This window comes from Lagopus leucura, unplaced genomic scaffold (genome assembly GCF_019238085.1).
Source record: "Lagopus leucura isolate 7727_CA_CO unplaced genomic scaffold, USGS_WTPT01 Super-Scaffold_100004, whole genome shotgun sequence".
NCBI lineage: Eukaryota > Metazoa > Chordata > Aves > Galliformes > Phasianidae > Lagopus > Lagopus leucura.
In genome coordinates this window covers 68,339,715-68,359,407 of record NW_024962264.1, presented here as the reverse complement: position 1 = coordinate 68,359,407, position 19,693 = coordinate 68,339,715, and the positions used below count along the sequence as shown (strand labels likewise).

At 44.7% G+C, this 19,693-nt stretch overlaps 1 protein-coding gene across 1 annotated transcript in view; it reads right to left on the bottom strand.

The window, feature by feature from the left end:
• Positions 1-3,215: 3,215 nt before the first annotated feature.
• Positions 3,216-19,693, bottom strand: part of ATRN (attractin) — a 145,704-nt gene continuing 129,226 nt past the window's right edge. The window contains 3 exon segments of the mRNA XM_042871122.1: positions 3,216-5,093; positions 6,372-6,486; positions 19,458-19,565. Of these exon segments, the coding sequence (XP_042727056.1) occupies positions 4,969-5,093; positions 6,372-6,486; positions 19,458-19,565 (348 nt within the window). The 3' untranslated portion in view covers positions 3,216-4,968.

The following is a 19,693-nucleotide window of genomic DNA, read 5'->3' as shown; positions in this document are numbered from 1 at the left end:
TGTATTTAAAATGCACAGACCTCCCAATAATTTCCTCCATCCTGCTTTAAATTAGCTGTTATTTTACAATACAAAAAATCATACCAAAAACTGCAGTCCTAAATGTGTGTATGTATAACACCCACAGTCCCCAGCAATGAAATAGTTTACAATACTTGCTCATATTTACATATGAATGCAATAAATGCTAAATTATACATATTAACAAACTAAGCTCAAGTCTGAACACGGATAAGAATTGTAAATAATTACAGAACAACAACAAAAAAATAATAATAATCCAGAATAGAGTTAATTCAAGGACCCTAGTGTAAAGAACATTTATTGTGCACAAATTTCAGAGTAATATAAAACCTGTATTTATGTTCTTTTTGCTTTCTTTCCTTTGTTAAAAATGGACCGACGTTGTGTTACGCTCCTCCACAGCTTCTATCCTCCTGTCTTCTGGTGAGGTTTGTGGAGTCAATGAGAGGAAATGCCTACAGAACTACAGTACCTGGAAGACGCACAACATCGCCCATGCGTAGTGTTAGGAGGTTACAATGGGAACCTGACACACAAGCAGAAAAAAAACCAAACCAAACAGTACATCCACGTTGTTGTTGTATTCCCAGCATGGGAAACTAGCCTCATCGGAGCAGCTTGCGACAGAAAAAGCGTGGAGGTGACTGAAATTCCAATGGCATGGATGAAAATGGGGGGGGGGCTCATCTCTTCCTCCCCTTCCCGTGGCTCCACTCCCAACCCCACAGCGCTCCCTCCTGTCCCCACGCCATTCCCAAATGGAGAGAAAGAGGGAGCAGGAATAGAAGAGGTGCCAACAAGCTTGCTGTAAGTTGGGTGGATTGAGTTGAGTGTCGCTCCTGGCATGGAGCAAATCTGTACTTCCTTGCAAGCTCAGCGCCGACAAATCCATATTTGTGGGGATAGAAGGGGTTGCCAAGACTCATGGTGAAGGGCTGAGGCTCTGTCCCCAACCTGGGGTCTTGCAGGAAAGCAAAAGCAGCAAAAGCTGACTGATGGGGCTCTGTGCCGTGGTACTTGGCGTTGACACCACATTTTGGCCTCGTGGGTGGACGTGGATCTCATCAAAGCTCATCAACCTCTCATCGAGCTGCCTTATAAAACCACGCCACGAACCCAAAGACACGTTTTGGAAAACACTGAAGCACAGAGAAGATGATGTTTCGGAACAACATTCAGCGCTCGCAGCGTCCCAAAGGAAGCCCGTATCCAAGAACGGCTTTGTGCAGCCCCACGTGCTCCTATGGTAACACAGCATCGCATTTCGGTACATTATCCACTACGATGCTGATCACAGGCACCATCCAGTCACACAGAGGTCATCTTTTGGCATATCTTTCCATACGGCACATCTTCAGCCCCGTCAGAGCGGTGACGATGCAAAAGTTGTGTCCCGTAGATTTTCTTCTACCCAACGCATTGTGGCAAGGTCTCCTGTCGCTCAACATTGCAACAGTCCAGAGAAACTTCTAGGCTACACGATGGGCAATGTCAAAGGCCAAATGTGTTATCTGGAGACGCAGTGGCACTGCTGCTCCCTAGGAAAGGAGGGCTGCAATATTTCTTTGCTCTTTTTAATGGCTTCTCTCGAAAAAACAGAATGGGTTGAGACCTTGAATGCTGAATTTCAGCCAGTTATAAATGCTGGAAAGTAGTGATTCTGAATGGAAATCGCTGGCACAATCTTAGCAGCAGAGGCTTAAACTGCTGACTTAATCCTCCACGTAATGACTACTTTAAGAACATTTATTACCTATCTTCAAGATTATTTTTTTTTCCCTTTCAAACAGAAGAGCTTTATTTAACTTCTCTTATACACTTAAGTGAAAAGTATTTAAATACATACAGGTCAAATTCTGCCTCCCTGCTTTACACCACAAGATATCAGGAATATAATCTGACGTTTCTTTAAAGCTCTGGAAAGTCATCTAATACTCATCATACGAAGAAGTTATTAAGACAAAACTCATACATCATTTAAAATGCATCAAAAATACATTCAATATTTTTTTTTCTGGTTTATATACATTTAAATCTTCCCACGTTCTGCACACTACTGTATAGTTTATGTACAAGTGCAAAATCGGTGTGTTATTTTCCATTTATTTACAGATTCTCCCATGAAATAACGCTGCTCTTTCCCCCCTCCCCTCCCACCACCTCCAAGCTGAATCACCCCACAAATCCTTCACTTGGGTTAATGGCCTGGTGATGAACCACCGGCAGCGCTCCCACCTTCGCCTCACTTCTACCTTTGAGCTGGGATGAAACTGTTTGCAGTGGAGATATGTATGAGAGTTCTCTCCTTCCCTCATCAGTATGGAGATAAGACGCAGAGCTGAGCCACATCCACCAGGCGCCGTTGGGTTTGATTTATATCAGCACACCTTGTTCTTCTATTTACTTTTTTTGGTTCTGCCCATCGTCAGTGTTGGATCATTTCTGCTCATCTTTCGCCTTTCTGACACCTCTGTGGCTACACTCCTCTTGAGACCAGACCACCCAGCTCCCTCTGGGGGAAAATCACATCTTTTTCTTAACAACGCATCACCTTTCCAAACCTGCAGAGTTCAGAACAGAGACTTCAGCACAAGAGTTTTCTCAAGTTGGGTTGGCAGTTCTCCTCTCCCAAAAGGGTTGGAGAAGTGGGAGAAGACACCTCAGAGCGTGAGGATGTGCATTAGAACCAAAAGCAGGAACATAAGCACAGGGGAGGGATTTTAGTCCAGTAGTACTTTTCTGGTACAGCCTAGTCCAGGTTAGCCCTATGCACATAGAAAGTTACAAAACAGCTTCAGGAGATGAATCTGTCTGAGGTAATTGTGCATCAGTTACGACTTCATTGCCTAAACCCTTCATTCTGAAAGACACTGCTCATCCCCTCAGTCTTCCCCAATGGGCTTCTACACTTCTGGTATAGAAGCAGACTGTGGGATATACGTATGTACACGCACATATACATACATGCATATATGGATACATGCATTATTCCCACCACGTTTTTCTTCTGCTGCTCTGTTGGATTTGTCATGTAACACGTCGATGAATGCGCCCACCAGGGACTGATGACCCCATCACCACCAGCTGGATACAGACAGCAGCTCACACCTTTATTGCAACGCCGCGCTCCAAAAAGGTTCTCCAAAACACGTACTGACAGAAAGGAACGGGTGGCTGATATGTGAGTGATGACCAAAACGTATGCAAAAAAAAAAAAAAAAGATGCAGGTACTGGTTTTTGTTTTGGAGAAAAGATTTGATAGCTCTTCCTTTTGCCCCCCCCCCAGATTTGTCACTTCTCCTTTCCCATAACCACCTGATGTCCTCACCAGAAACCAGCAACCTGAATGGAACCACGCTTCAAATGATCGACTAACACCTCATTTGGCACTGCAACATCTTCCCATTGGTTTCACTATCCCAACTTCTCGTGGTCTTGGCACAGCATTCCCTACAATGAGCAGAAGCAGAGGGGATCTCACGTGGCAGTGTGGAGATTGATGGGCACAGCCCAAACTGGAGCCTCAAGCCAAGATCCCAACTAGTTTATTTTAAACACCATGGGATGGTTTGATACGTCCTCCAAAAGCCAAACCTTCTTTTTGCTCTTTGCAAGCCTCTTCCTATCACCAACAAGCCAACTTCTTCAACACCTACAGCAGCTCGACCTGAATGGGGAACATCCAGAATTAATCACAGAAATCACAGAAAATTCAAACGTGGCCCATGAAGATGCTCTGCCTTTGTTTAATTATTATTATTATTTGAATTCTTCATCTTCAAGCATCTGGCCAGTGCAGTGCTGCTCTTTACACCCACTGAGGAGCTGGGACAAAGTCTTACAGCTGAGGAGTGGTGCTTTTGTGCACCAGCACAGCTCAGCTCATACCCATAAAAATGGCCCAAGGGAAGGAAGAGGGGAAGAGGCCAAAGAAATGTAACATATCTGACCCAGAACACAAAGTGCTTCTATTAAAAGCACTAGTGAAACCAGGCGTTTTCCTATGAGATATTGAAACACTGCTTTCCCTCCAGATATTTGCATCTGGCAGAGTAGTTTGCTGGTCAGGAAAATGCCATTTTCCCCTGACCACATGTGATATAAAGAACACAGGTTGTCTTGGGTGACTACACATATATATGTACGTGTGTGTACACATATATATATTGAAAAGGAATATAATTATGTTAAAAACAACTGTGTAGTAGTCTCCTCGCTCCCTAGATCTGTTCAAGTCTAGGCACTTGTGTGTGGTGAACTCCAAGTAGGTTAAGACTATGTAAACACTGAGTCCTTCAGCAGCGACGTTGCACTTCTCCAGGTGTAACAAGCAGTCTGAGCAACACACAAACTCACCCTTTGAGCCACTCTAGCTTTCCCCTTCCTGATGTTGTGGATCAAGGTGACAAAAACTGTATCTGGAAGAGAGTTCCACTTAAATAATGTGGGAATTAAAAGAAAAAAAAAAAAAGGATGAAGATGCTTTGAAGATTAATAGTAGTGTTTATGTGTTGAGAGCTGACACCTGTAAACACTGCATCTTTTTTTTTCTTCTTTTGTACAGTTTGATAAATACATGAACTACAAAGCACTTTCCATGTATAAACCTGAGTGTCATTCATAGGACTACTGTTCTATTTACACTGACCATGAATGGTGGCGACTGGATGTTACTGGACCTGCAAGAAAATTATTTTACTTTAAACTTGAAGAAAACAAAGGCGCAATCTGAAGCCACGTGTCAGTAAAACTTAAGTGGAGCAGTTGCCAAATAAAGCCAACTATCACGTAGATGAGAGAAAAGGTTGGGTTCAAGGAAGCTGTGTTTTTCTGAGTGCTTCTAGTCTCTTGTGACACACAACTTGAGAATCTTCCTCCTCCTCCTCCTCGGTGGTACGTTACCATTTTGATTAAAACCCTATAGAGTTTCTGATGTCCATGCATCAAATACAGGTTCCTGGCTGTGCAGGGGGCTGCTGTTTCCGATTTCGTATTGCACCCGATTTCTCTTTGTAGGCAATTGGCATCTGTTGTGAAATGTCCACCAGTGCACTGGCCACAGCAAGACCTGAGGCAACAAAATGAAACAGTCACAGAAACAAATTCTTCCACCCCAGCTGAGAAAAACCCTCTGAGCCACAAAACGAAAATCGTGCTTCGAGTTCTTAAGAAAAAAAGCAGAAAAACATCCTTGTTTAGAGATTAAACTCTAGTGGCTATACTGAAATAAGCTTTTAAATGCTGCCTGCTCTGTTGAAAGCAAATGCTGTAGAAAAAAACTGGAAATAAGATGAGTAAGTAATAATGGAGTTAAACCCATAATATTCAAGGGAGGAGTCCTTTTCTACACCAGTAAATGCACTGAAATAAATGCTCAAAGCACCTGTGCACAGTGGCTTTCCTGCACCTCCTGGACATTCTTCAGCTCTGCAGCCTCCTCCCAGCATAACCACAGGCAAACACCGTGGCCATCTGAGATTCAGCTCAATGCAGCTCCCAGCCAAACCATCCCATCTCAAAGTCAACTAATAACCTCTGAAGATCAATGCTCACCAGTCATTGGAGAAAGCTCAGTTAAAGCCACAAACTCCTGAGCAGATTAAGTCTCAGCAGTATGACATGAGATTTAGGTGAGAAGGGGCTGGGAGAACTTAAGATGGATGGAGAAAACTTGATGGATCTGCTAAGAGGATGCTTTGGAAGGTAACTGCTCCCAGGTAACAGCAATGGGATGAGAGGTGATGGCCTCAAGTTGCGCCAGGAGAGGGTCAGGTTGGGTATTAGGAAACACTTGGTCTTGGAAAGAGCAGTCAGGCACTGGCATGGGCTGCCCAGGGAGGGGAGGGGTCACTGTCCTTGGATGTGACAAGAACCAAGAAATATTTCCATGGTTCCAAGAACCATGGAAATATGGCACTGAGGGGTAGGGATGGGTTGGGGTTGGACTTGGGGATCTTAGTGGTCTTTTCCAAAATTCTATGACCTGATATCCCGCTGTGGATGGAGCTGGGAATGCAGAGAACAGGCTTGAAGACAAGTTACCTTCATGACTAATTGCTGAGAGTCTGACTGCAACAAATCTCACTTTTTCACAGCAGTAAATGGAACTGTAATCCAAATACCAAATGTTCATCCACCAAGTGACCCAAGAAATGGAGTCAAACTACAGGCAGGAAGCTAGCAGATCCCAAGCCAGCTTCAAATAACCTAAGCACATCCACGCCAGCTGCAGTGTGCATACAGCAATCGCCACAGGATCAAGTGCAAAGCTGTAAGGTGAATGAGAGGCTGGGGAGGGAGCACAGAGGTTAATAACAAGGCAGTGGAGACAAAGGATATTCCTCACCTGACTGTCCTGGTGGTGGGATACCCCCAACCCCTCGAGGCAACCTCACAAATACAGAGAGAACAGCTGCTTTGTTACCAAAGCACGGCTCCAGCGCTATCGGCTTCGGCACAGTCTGCAGAGAGGAAAGGAAGAAGAGAAACAAGTGTTAGAGAGATCATTACACCCTCCCTCCTCCTGCAGCGTCCTCCTTTTTGAGGCTGTACAAGCTTCAGGGCATGACCTGTACATTGCTGTGCTTGGCAAATTTCCAGCGCGTCGCTCGCAAAGCTAAAACCAATGTTAGCAACCGCCAAAACCCGAGTCATCATAAAAAACACATTTACTTAATAAAATATAGCTATTAAAAAGTCAAGCGCTGCACAGGGCTTGTTTTTCTCCGTAAATTCAATAACAAAGGAGGAGTTTATGCTAAACAATGGGATGAAGCTTTTTTTTCTCTTCAAACCCATCAGCAGTGCTATCATGACCAGTAAGCCCACGCTCCACGTCCCACTGCCAGAGCTCAGCCCCACATGCATTAACATGGTGAAGAACACTGACTCCTGTAACTCTCATCTCCTTTTCCTTTGCTCTAAGCTGTTCTGCAGTTCTGTCTTCCAACTCAGTTTCAGGGTCACTGGAGGTGTTCAAGGACAGTGAGGATGTGGCACTGAGGGATGTGGACAGTGGGCATGGTGGGGTGGGGATGGGGAATTCAATGATTCTGTGGTTCTATAAAGGTTTCACACTAAAATCACAGTCATGACCATGAAATAGTTTTCGGATAACAGTGAAGTGACAGCTATGAAGATACAAGCAGCCAGGCCTGTCCTCATCACTGACCCTTTGAAAGCCCCCCTCCTATAATATCACAGAGTCATAGAATGGGCTGGGTTGAAAAGGACCACAATGATCATCCAGTTCCAACCCCCTGCTATGTGCAGGGTCACCAACCAGCAGCCCAGGCTGCCCAGAGCCACATCCAGCCTGGCCTTGAATGCCTGCAGGGATGGGGCATCCACAGCCTCCTTGGGCAACCTGTTCCAGTGCCTCACCACCCTCTGAGTGAAAAACTTCCTCCTAATATTCAACCTAAACCTCCCCTATCTCAGTTTAAAACCCTTCCCCCTTGTCCTATCACTATCCACCCTCACAAACAGTCATTCCCCCTCCTGTTTATACATTTCCTTCAAGTATGGAAGGCCACAATGAGGTCTCCCCGCAGCCTTCTCTTCTCCAAGCTAAACAAGCCCAGCTCCCTCAACCTTTCCTCATAGAAGAGGTGCTCCAGCCCTCTGATCATCTTAGTGGCCCTCCTCTGGACTCGTTCCAAGAGCTCTGCTTTACTCTAACATGTTATTAGAGAGAGGAAACACAACAGTATTGCCCAGAAACCAAAATCAGACCTTACCCAAGCCAGGCCCCAGTACTACCCCACAATCATGTGTGATCAGCTTTATTGTGGGATGTCACAAGAATAGGTTGAGAGTGCAAGCTTCAGTCCTTAAGTGCAGGTTCAAGAGACTGCTTGCTTTTGTTTCACATTAGCAAAAAAGCTGAGAAACTCTTTGACTTGATACACTCAGTGATTTCTTGTTTGATACAGACAAACTCTAAACTCTGTTCTGATATTAATGAAATAATTATTGCTTTTTTCATTAGGTATACCGTTGTACTTCTGTACTTCAGTGCTCGACAGAAACTCAATATGAGGCGCGACACTGAGAAAAGGAACAGGAGTCAAACAACGCAATGAAATCACTGCTGTGCAATAAAAACAAAAGAAAAACAAAGCAAGGAAAACAAAGCTTCAAATCGCTTTCATATCTCCTATCCACTGTAATGATCACAAGAGCCATTTGTTAAGTCTGTGCAAGGTGGATGAATACGTATTGCACAGACTAACAACGTCAGCTGCAGTCTGCCTGTTTTATGACTGCAGATTTCTCTGTCTTCTCCCCACCCCCAACAAAGGGCTCCAGCTTGAAAGAATGCTTTTCCCACAAAGCACCCAACCATACCCTTTGCTATATCCCACGGGCAACTCAATTACCAGAGGTAATGGAGAGAGCACGGAGGAGACAACTGCAGAAACACAGTGTGGAGTGGGAGTGTGCACCGAGCACAGAGTTTATTTCCATGCAGGGAGCACCAAGCACCTTTCCACCCTCATTGTCAGCAAAGACAGTGATAGGACAAGGGGGAATGGTTTTAAACTATGACAGGGGAGGTTTAGGTTGGATATTAGGAGGAAGTTTTTCACCCAGAGGGTGGTGAGGCACTGGAACAGGTTGCCCAAGGAGGCTGTGGATGCCCCATCCCTGCAGGCATTCAAGGCCAGGCTGGATGTGGCTCTGGGCAGCCTGGTCTGCTGGTTGGTGACTCTGCACATAGCAGGGGGTTGGAACTGGATGCTCATTGTGGTCCTTTTCAACCCAGGCCTTTCTGTGATTCTATGAGTAAGAGCAAGCATGGGGGGGAAATATGAAGGAGTGAGCAAACAAGCCAAAGAGATCATCTTCTCTAACCTCTTTTTAATGTATTTGCTTTTAAGTCCCATTGGATTAATCACTTCTGCACCTCTTCTGCTTCCCAGCACCAATTGTTCAATGCAAGCTGATGTGAACACTGGCACAGCAATGCTCAGCCCTTCTTGTGGTCGCCGAACCCAACCCCGGCTGGGGCAGCTGGCTGCACATGAAAGCATAATGCTCTGCTTCAAAAGCAGTCACTCCTCCCACCTGCACTGTCACCTATGCCAGCCCTTTCAATAGACCCGCTGCTCTCATACCACACACTTCTTCTGAACCTCAATTCTCCCCCATCAGAATGCACTCACCCAGCTCACGTTTCTCAGCACCCTGATGCTCACCCTGTGCTGCACAGACCCACATTTCTCTGGCTCATCTGAGCACAATTTCTCCTCTTTCTCCACTTCTCCCAGGAGTGCCTCTCTGCTCTGGATGAAGAGTGAACTGAGAGTGGTATCAAAGCATCCTGATCCTCCTGCACACGTTAAGAAGGTAAGGAAGGGAAAATCAAGTTCATTATGCAGCTCTTGGTCAAAGAGCTGAAAGACTCTGAGGGTAATTTAGCTCATCTCAGCCCCAAGCAGGATCCCTTCTCCTCCTCTGCCCTTTTCAACTAATGAACCTGCAGAATGCAGCAGAAACTTTCATTATGAGTCCCTGTGGGCACTATCTTTCTATTTTCATGTTTTTTTTTAATGTTTATTTTGTTCCTCAAGGTCACACGCCTTCCTCCTATCTGTTCCCCTGATCCCACGTGGGACCATGGATCCCATGTGTCCCTGGTGCTGTCCCCAGGTGTAGCAGCAGTCCTTGGCCATGTGGACACATAACCTTGGTGTTATTACCCTGGGCTGAGCCCAGCCCTTGTGCTGCCATGAACTTTCAATCCATCTGAAGCACCACAGACAGCTGGGGGCAGAGGTTACATCTCTGGGTCTGCCCCCTTCCCTTGTTGCCCTGCTTAGAAAAGCCAAACACTAGTAAGGAATTGTTAATACTTCACTGCTGGCAGGATTCTATTTATCATGCCAAGCAAGGACATACACTTAATATTGAGATGCACCCAAAATCTGCCAGGCAATTGCAAGCTAATTTGAAGGGAATATACTAAGAACAAGATTATCTTCTTGTGGCTAATCCTTCTCTTAAATCAGGAAGTAGAAAAACAGTCTCGTGTCCATCAAAACCACCCATTTTCCTGAGAAAGCTGCAGCCAGCAACAGCAAGAGTGGCATAAAGAATGAAGTCCTGTGAATTTATTTCTGACAGCAGCAGTTGAGGCAGCAGCGTTTTGATCTGTGACTCACATCTCATGGCAGAGCACAGTCCCCAGGCCGGGTGACAGAGCGCAGCCTGGTGGGATGAGTCACAGCCAAGCAATGGGAATGCTCAATTCCATGCAAGCAAGAGAATCAATGAACCAAAGAATCATTAACGATGGAAAAGACCTCTAAGATCACCAACCCCAACCCATCCCACCGTGACCACTGACCACATCCCTCAGTGCCACATCTCCATGGTTCTGGAGCACCTACAGGGATGGTGACTCCTCCACTGGAGCCTGGTCCAGTGCATTAGCTCTCCTTACAAGAAGAAATGTTTCCTAATATCCAACCTGACCCTCCCCTGGCTCCAACTTCCTTTCGGTGAGTTGTGCAGAGCCTTGAGGTCTCCCCTAAGCCTCCTCTTCTGCAGACTGAACCATCCCTGTTCCCACAGCGGCTCCCCATTAAGACTTATGCTCCACAGTGGATTTAGGAAGCAGAGATCAGATCATCATAAATGCTTGTGCTTCGGCCTAACAGGTGGCTTTTAATGGCCCACTTAGAGAAAAATAATAAAGGAAACAGTGGATCTCCAAACTTCTTAACACCTTTCATCAGACAGTTAAAGGCAGCCTCTGCCAGAGACTGTCATTTAGAGTGCTTTGATAAACCCATTGTTGAATTATACAAAGCAATTCCTTTTTATTGAAGGCTTAATGGCACAATAAAGTACACATTATTCAAATCTATGCAAATAGGGCGCCTCCATCAGACACTCAGTACACGATGTGTGCTTCATGCTGTGCCCAAACTGCGGTGTCCCACCCCAAAGGGGGATGGCAGGCAGTCAGCTGCTGCAGGGGTGCAGCTAATGGGATAACAAGATCTCGCCTTTGGTGCACTGGGTCAACTGAGAGCAGCTAAAATTCTACTTGAATATGAACAAATAAAGGAAGAGCAGAAAAACTCTGCAGGACACTTTGCCATCAGCAATCCAGAGGCTGATACTTGGAACCAGCACGGTACAGAGGGGCCAGGTGGGTGGTGGGGGTATCCTGGAGTCCAACAGTTGGCCAACAAGTTGACCATGAGCTCTGGTGGAGAGAGCCCAGAGATGGTGGGGGCCTGGAACACCTCCTGATGGGGTCAGGCTGAGAGCCTTGGGGATGTTCACCTGGAGAAAGAAGATCTTACCAGTGCTTATAAATATCTACAGAACGGGGGTCAAGTGGATGGGGCCAAACTCTTGAGGACAGAAGAAACAACAAAGACCAAAAATCCATGTAGCATCTGCTTCTTAACTGGGAAGCACTGTTCCCAGTTTTGCATTGGGTAGTGCTTGGAATGAGTGATTCTGGATGGAAACAGAAAGGTAATGGTGTTTTACAGAGCGCTGACACGAGCCCATTGCTCCTGGGAGCAGTGGGAACCCATCCTCAGCAATTTCCCAGAGATGACTTTATTGGCCAAGAGCACCACTAAACAACCAAGCTATTTCTGCTATTTATGGGCTTTGATACGTCCTTAACATGGGTAAAGCTTAAACAATTATAAGAGACAGAGGCTGGAAGAGCCCTATTAAGCCATCTAATTAGTCTGACAGTACGGCAGTATTTTTTACACAAATATTGCATTTTCCACTGCTCTGTTTGGGCTGTTTCGATGCGACCCAGGTGTAGAGTGCACCACCAGCTCCCTTGGGAGACAATTTCACAGCCAAATGCTTTTCACAATCAAGTTCCATTGGACGGCGTTCAACTCTAAAAAATTCTTCTTTTTTGTGAACTTTATTTCCTGTCATTATTTCTCCCTACGCTGCTTATATTTGACAAACTCTAAAGGTTAATAAGATGTCACATCAAACTAATGGCCAGAACAATAAATATTTTGTGCAATTTAAAAAACACAGCATCAATTTTATTTAGGCTCTGTAACACACTGCCAGAATATTGCTTTTCAGAACGTATAAAAAATACTGTCGAGACTATTTTTCCTTAACAAGAAAACATATTTCTGTGGTTTGATCAAATAACTCTTACATGGTTTTCAATTTCCAGCAAGGAAATTAAAATAAAGCAAAAGTCTTACGGTGGGGGAAGAGAAGGGGAACATTATTGAAACAGTTTAACTTTATTATTTGATTTCGCTTCTTCAGATGATTTCACTTTGCCGAAAAAGGGTCAAATTCCATTTGCAAGTTTTTAAATTGTGCCATTAAAAGCAGGCTGAACATTTGCAAAATAAGTTACAAGCAATTTTCTATAAATACAGAGTATTAAGTTTTAAAAATCATATTCTCGGGGTAATGTGTATGTCCTCCGAGGCAGAGATGAATAAACGTCCTGCCATAATTTGTGGTAAATGAATCTAGATTAAAAATTCGTATCTACCTTGTCCCTGATATCTACCTTGGGAGTGACACGGGGGTTGAGGAATGAATTGCTCATTGCTCAGCCACAACTGCCTTCCTGTGTGCCAGGAACTCAGCAGCAGTCACATTTGTCTGGGGAAGAGGAGGCTGAGGGGAGACCTTACTGCTCTCTTCAAATGTCTGAATGGTGATTCCAGTGAGAGTAGGATTGGTCTCTTCTCATTGGTGACAGGTTACAGTATGAAGGGAAATGGCCTCAAGTTGCACCAGTGGAAGGTTTAAGTTGGATATCAGGAAGAACTTCTTTAAGAAAGGGTTGTGAAGCACTGGAATGGGCTCCCCAGGGAGGTGGTTGAGTCACCATCCCTGGATGTGTTTGAAAACTGTATGGATGTGGTGCTCAGGGACATGATTTAGCGGAGGGTTGTTAAGAGTTAGGGTAGGATGGTCAGGTTGTGGTTGGACTCAATGATCTTTAAGGTCTTTTCCAACCTGAGCAATTCTATGATTCTGTGATTCAAGCCTTTGGATGAATGCTAACAACCCGAAACTGAAAACACAAAGCTGAGCAGAGAGCGCATACAAACCAACGCCACAGGGCACGGAGTTTGCTCCTATTGCACTTAACGACAAAGTTGGCTCTTTGCAAGGGGATGGGATGGATGAGGCCATGGGTAGCAAATCTGGACAGAAGGTATATGGTGAGTGGTGTCGATTTATTTCCATTTTTGTCTCTTTTCAACCACTTGGCTGGTTTGTGATGAGAAGTGCAAGCAGCAGAAGGAAGTAGGACAGCAGCTGAAGACTGCAAGCACGAGACCCACAAAACAACTACTTGGCATAATGAATGCAAACAGGTTCCCTATCGTGTATTTGGAAAGCTGCTGATATTATTGGTGTTTCAATCTGAAGAGGCAATTGTTGGTGCTGAAGGGAAAGAAAAGCTTAAAAATCCCTTTTTCTGTAGGAAGCTCTGTGCAGCTTCCTCTCCCTCCAGCGAGCTCCTCCTTATCAGCTAAAATCAGGGCTCTTCTGCTGAAAACCTTACAGCCTTCACATCTAAACCCAGCTTAATCTCAGCTCAATTATCAGCCAAATATTCCCTAAATACAGCACAGGCAGAACAGATGCTTGCGCTGATCTCACGTCCCTTCCAAATATTTACCATGTGCACGAAGTGGCAAAAGTTTTCCCTGAGTACCTCATCTTGCAAGAAATCCAAACAAGATTCCCTGCGGCCGTTAACTGGAAATAATTCATCAGGCTCAGGTTTTATCAGGTATTTTTGTTGTGGCTTTCGGAGCGCGGATGACAGCCAGGCTCTGCCCAATTTGAGTGCAGCTAATCCTTTTTGCATACCTCTGCTGCCCAGATAACGCCTCCCTTCCTTCTCATGGCTGGCGACTCCCCAAGCACAGCACTCGTTCAAAGGGGAGTGGGAGCTTTGCTGTGAATGAGCAAGTGGCACAAGCAGGATTAACAGGGAATACAGAGTGCAAGCTGGGATGTCACTTCTCGTTCCGTGTCACCCTGATGCACCAGGAGGGCTGCAGTGAGCGGAAGTGATTTCTGTAATGATGAGGGGACACGCTCTGATGCAAGGATAGGCTCCCAGAACCAACAAACATGAGTAAGCCTGGAAATTAATACATTAGGAATTAACAAGCCTGAACTGCCTGTGTTGGACAGGTCAGGCAAAACAACACAGCGTTCTGGCCTCAAAGCTGTGTGTGAGCCAGCTCCAGCGCATGCCACATCAGATTAAGTTTATTCTGTTTTTATTTTCATCCCTCAAATTCACCCCCTTCCTCCAAACTCGCTTTTCTGAGGTTCTTCAAAGAACACTTCTCCCTTTCAGCTGTGAAAGATTTTAACCTGCACCGACCCCATCATGATGATCTCAATAGCACGGCTGTCTCTACTCAATGCTGCTTCTATGTCACAGCCCTTGCACTTTCCAAGTGTGCCATCCAAACACACTCACTTGCAAGAGGATCCTCAGCTCAACAATCTTGATGAGGGGACTGAGTGCACCGTGGGTAAGTCTGCAGGTGACAACAAGCTGGGAGGAAGGCTCACATCAGCCTGAGGGTGGAAGGGCTCTACAGAGGGACCTGGACAGGCTGCACTGATGGGCTGAGGTCAGTGGGATGAAGTTCAACAAGACCAACTGCTGGGTCCTGCACTTTCGTCACAACAACCCCATGCAATGCTACAGGCTTGAGGCAGAGTGGCTGCAAAACTGTGCAGAGGAAAAGGATGGGTGAATATGAGCCAGCAGTGTGCCCAAGTGGTCATGGTTCAGTCTGGAGAAGAGGAGGCTCAGGGGAGATCTCATTGCCCCTTACCATGCCCAGAAAGGAGGCTGGAGCAAAGCGAGGACTGGCCCGTTCTTCAGGTAACAGCAACGGGATGAGGTGATGGCCTCAAGTTCTGCCAGGGGAGGGTCAGGTTGGATATTAGGAAGTATTTGTTCTTAGAAGGAGAGGTAAGGCATTGGAACTGGATCCAGTGGTGGAATCATCATCTCTGGAGGTGTTCCAGAAACATGGAGATGCTGGGTTGGGGCTGGGCCTGGTGATCTTAGAGGTCTTTCCCAACCTTAATGATTCTATGAGTGACAACCAGAAGAGGATAACACCTTTAAATCCCATTGCTTTTTAAGTCTTTAGTTGTGGTTTAGTCCTGGTGGTTGCAACTTCATTGCAATGTAAAAAGAATTCAACAGGAGCAGTGCTCAGCTGTGAAACCCAAGGAAGCTGAGGATACAAATCTGTGGTATCCCCTGCCCACTCCTCCTTCAGCCCACCACTACATCTCTGTGCTTCTCGAACAGATGGGACCTTCTGGCAGTCTTTAAACCACTCAACAACAGTCTCTTCTGTAACAAAATAAACTAATTAGGAGAGTAAGACGCTATTTTCCATCAAACTTCTGCTATTTTTAAGGAGTCAGCCAGCTTAGTGAGCTGATGCCTGATTAAGGATTTGCAGAGAAGCAATTTTGCCCTCGGAAACCTAACACAGCAGAATTAAATGCACGCCCGCACAAAGGTACAGAACATGCTGAATGAACTTCAGCAGCATTCTGCTCACCAAATACTCCTCTCCATTTAAGATTCCACAAATGCAGACGGTCTGTTGATGGCGGATGCAAAGATAATCACCTGTAAGCACTGTCTCCGCAGGTTGCATCTCTAAACACAGCCCAGCAAAAGAATAACTGCACATAACAACTCTGCTCAGCAAATGCTTTTTTATGAGAGTGTTCTTCAAAGCCTCTGAAAGCTTCTGTGGCAATGCTGTCCAACTTGAGCATAAACTTCTCTAATGCAACCATGCAACGAGCCTGTAGGTATTTTGCTCCAGATAAGCATTTGCCTGCTGCACTTTATAGTGTTTTCCCACAAGTGTTAGCTTTGTTATATTGCCACCTCTAAGATACATGGAAATCACTGTAAAAACTAAAATCTTCCTGAATTCTTACAGCAAACCTTCTGAAAATCACTGCAGAGAACTGCAAAGCTTGGCTCTGGATATCCACAGATGTTAAATGCTCGTAGAAGAAACTGCAATGCACAGCACCTCAGAGTGCATGAAAAGCTGCAGAGAAAAGCCAATGGATTTTGTAATAACTAAGCACATTTAGAGGTAGATTTGTGATTCATTAGGTATTTTTTGGTGCAGGAGATAAACCAAAGCAGCTTGTTACGTGTTGCCTAGCTGCAGCCTATGTTATGAATAGTTTCCCTGCAGGTAAAAAATCTTCTATTGCTTCTAAGTACCCCAGGAAAAATAGTAATTGAAAACGGTTCTAATACTGTCCAGCTGGAAAACATTTGCTTGGGATGGAACTAGCTTGAGTTTGGCTGCCAATTGGCTATGTACAACGGAAAAGAAAATTAATTTCTAGCAGACAAGACATCCCATTTTCCACTTTTACATTGTAACTCTCAAATAAACTCGTTATTAACCAAAGGCTTTGATTTGCATGGGGAAAGAAAAACATCAATGCATGTTTGGTAACATAAGCCCGGATTTCTTATGTATAAGGAAAGCTCTCAAAGTTTGACAGCAAGTGGTGCAGCAACCAGAAAACACTTTATGGTCCAACAACGTAACACTTTCCCTCTCTTCTTCTTTGGCCAATAGCTGAAGAATAGATAAAATAAGATTGCTTTTTCACTTCTAAAACAATTCAGTTCTATGCAGCAGCCAGCAAGCTCACAACCCACAGCTCTCCTGCAGCTCTGCTCCTCTCTGCTCAGCTGCAACCTTGCTGAAACACTCCAGACTTCCATACATGCTTCCACTGAAAGGACTGAGCTGGAAGGAACCCTTAAAGGTCATCCAGTCCAACTTCCTGCAATGAACAGGGACACCTACAGCTCAATCAGCTGCACGGAGCTGACCTTCAATGTCTCCACCCTCCACATTAATTCTGCAACCTAACAGAAAACAAACAAATAAATAAACTTAGCTCCTCTCCTTGCACAAAAGCATCCTCATCATGCACGTAGCTTTCAGCAGATGAAGTCACCTGCTGGCACAGACCTCGTCCACGTTCCCAGTTTGGCTTCACGTTGCTGCACACAGTTTGTGCCATTTGCCCAAATTAGATTATTTTGGTTTTTGTCTGATGTAGACTAAGAAATCTTTGCACAAATTGCTTCAAGGACTTATCAGCACAGAGGGTAATTAGCAGTTGGTAACAATTTCTGGGTCTGAAAATAGGCATATGTCCATCTGTCCACAATCTTAGCTATTATGTTTGAAAATGGCTTCTCCATTTCTTCTTGAGTAACTGAAGGAGGTCAGACAAGTGAGATATGGAGGATGACAGCAGACATGGGAAAGCAAGGAAATGTAGCTGCTGGTGCCAGAAAGACAAAATCCTGTCTGCGCTGCGCTGCTGTCCATGGAAGCACTTCAAAAGAGAGTTTCACATTCCTCTAATCAAAGAAGAAACTGAGAAGAATAAAAAGAGCTACAGAGGAGAAAATGTACCACAAAGCCCACATGAAGAGAAACAAGCACTGCTGGCTGAACAAGAATAACAACACACACACTGGAATATTACAGAGTCAAGGCTTAGCATCTTCTCTGCACTTACTCAGTGTAGACAAACTTGCTGGAGATCAAAAAGTTAAGGACAAGCTTTGCTCTGATCTGATTCTATGGGAGAGGTGCATTAAGTTAGCATGTTTAGCTTGGATGGGGTCACGGGTAATCTGATCTAGTAGGTGGCAACCCTGCCCAAGGCAGGGGGTTGGAACTGGATGAGCTTTAAGGTTCCTTCCAACCCAAACCATTCTATGGTTTTAGAATTTCCAGAAAAAAAGTGTCAATAATGAAAAGAAAGAAGGGAAGGGAAGGGAAGGGAAGGGAAGGGAAGGGAAGGGAAGGGAAGGGAAGGGAAGGGAAGTGCCCCTGCACAGACACACTGTGGCCCCAAAACATCAGCACCCAGGCAACAGTCACACAAACATGCTTCCATCCCAATGGGAACACGTATACACATCCCATGGCTTCTTTGATGAAGCAATGAAAAGAAGGCTCTAGTTTGTTGGATGACAGCCAGATTTTACAAGCATGTATTGCAGTGCCTTGGCGAGCTTTTAGTGGCTAATAATTCTTATTATCTGCCAGGTTCATAATAAAATTACAGAAGTTCTAAAAACAAAGGAAAACAGAGTGATTTGGAGTCACGTGGAAGTCCATGGGATGAGGGTTACCTGGTGCCTGCCAGGAATGGTCCCAACTAAGCTGACCTGTGTCACTCCACTACCTCCAAATGAGTGTCTCTGCAAATTTTCCTTTATTTTCACTGCCTATGAAGGTTCCTATCTGCAAACCAGGACAATAACCCCTGACTTCAGAGAGAGGCGTTGATGATTAATTCATGAAGCATTCAGCTCTGGAGCAGTGACAGGAATCATTCACAGCTTGGGACAAAAGGTACGGATGAAATACAGCGAATAACCAGGAAAAATAATGAAACTATGACAATACAGTGAAATCCTTTCTCTTCTGTTCTCCTACCCACAACACACTGCACGACAAGAATCAGGAGGAAGAAGTACTGCAGCTTGCGATGAAAGACTATATTCACATCTATGTAAAGAATTGCCAGGGCTCCATAGGCACCCTTAATTGTGGTGTTCCCTGATACTGAGGCCAAGATTTAATTACAAATATTCACCAAACAGAAGTTCTGGGGTCAGATTTTTTTGGTACTAATGAAGACATTGAAAAACTGAAGTCTAGATAAAATTAAACTGCTATCTTAGATAGGGGGAAAAAAGAATTTAAACCAGGATTCTCAGGTTCTTAACTTTTCCTTTTTGAGCACAAGTCTGCTGGTGAAAGTACGGCATTAAAAAGGACCTTTTAATTAACTTGTTCCCCTTTAAACAAGCTTTTGCTAAATCCACAATGTGCTGTGACAAAGAACGTGCCAGGCAGGTTTAACACAACCACTTCTCCACAGTTCTGTATCACACGATGTATTTGAACGTGTATTTATAGCCAGAAATATGTTGATACTATTAGAGTACACAGACACGATGGTATTCCTGTTTGATTTGGGAGATCAGAGAAAAACGTTTTCTATTTGCAGCACCTATAGCTATTTCTGGCCAAATGTTCTGCTGTGTAACACTGCATTCTTCTCTATTACAAGGCATAAAAACCAACAAGGCAAGCACAAAACCCCACAGCCTTCAAACAGCACAGCTTTCAGCTAAGCTGGGCTGAAAGTTGAAAACGTGCACCTGAAGGTACAAAAATCAAATCTGAGATCTGTCAGCCCGTGGAGATTTACAGTTTCTCAGGGATACGTAACAAATAGAAGTTGGATTAAGGCATTAAGCGCAGTTTAAAAGAAGCAGCCATGTGATTAATTGCGGAGAGGACCATCCTCGAGCACCAGCTCTCACCTTTATGCTTCCCCCAATGAGATCTGGCGGCTCTTCATCTGTTTCTAAGGCAACGTTGATGGAGGCGAAGGGGCGACTTGCCATCTGTTGCATCTCACGGAGTAGTTGCTAATGTAATAAACAGAAAAATATTATTATTATATTGTTCCAACACGAGGGTGAGAAATCAAGCAGCCCAATGCAAAAGGAATATCAGCGGATGTGGAAAAAATAACCTCCTGGTGCTTTAACAGGGT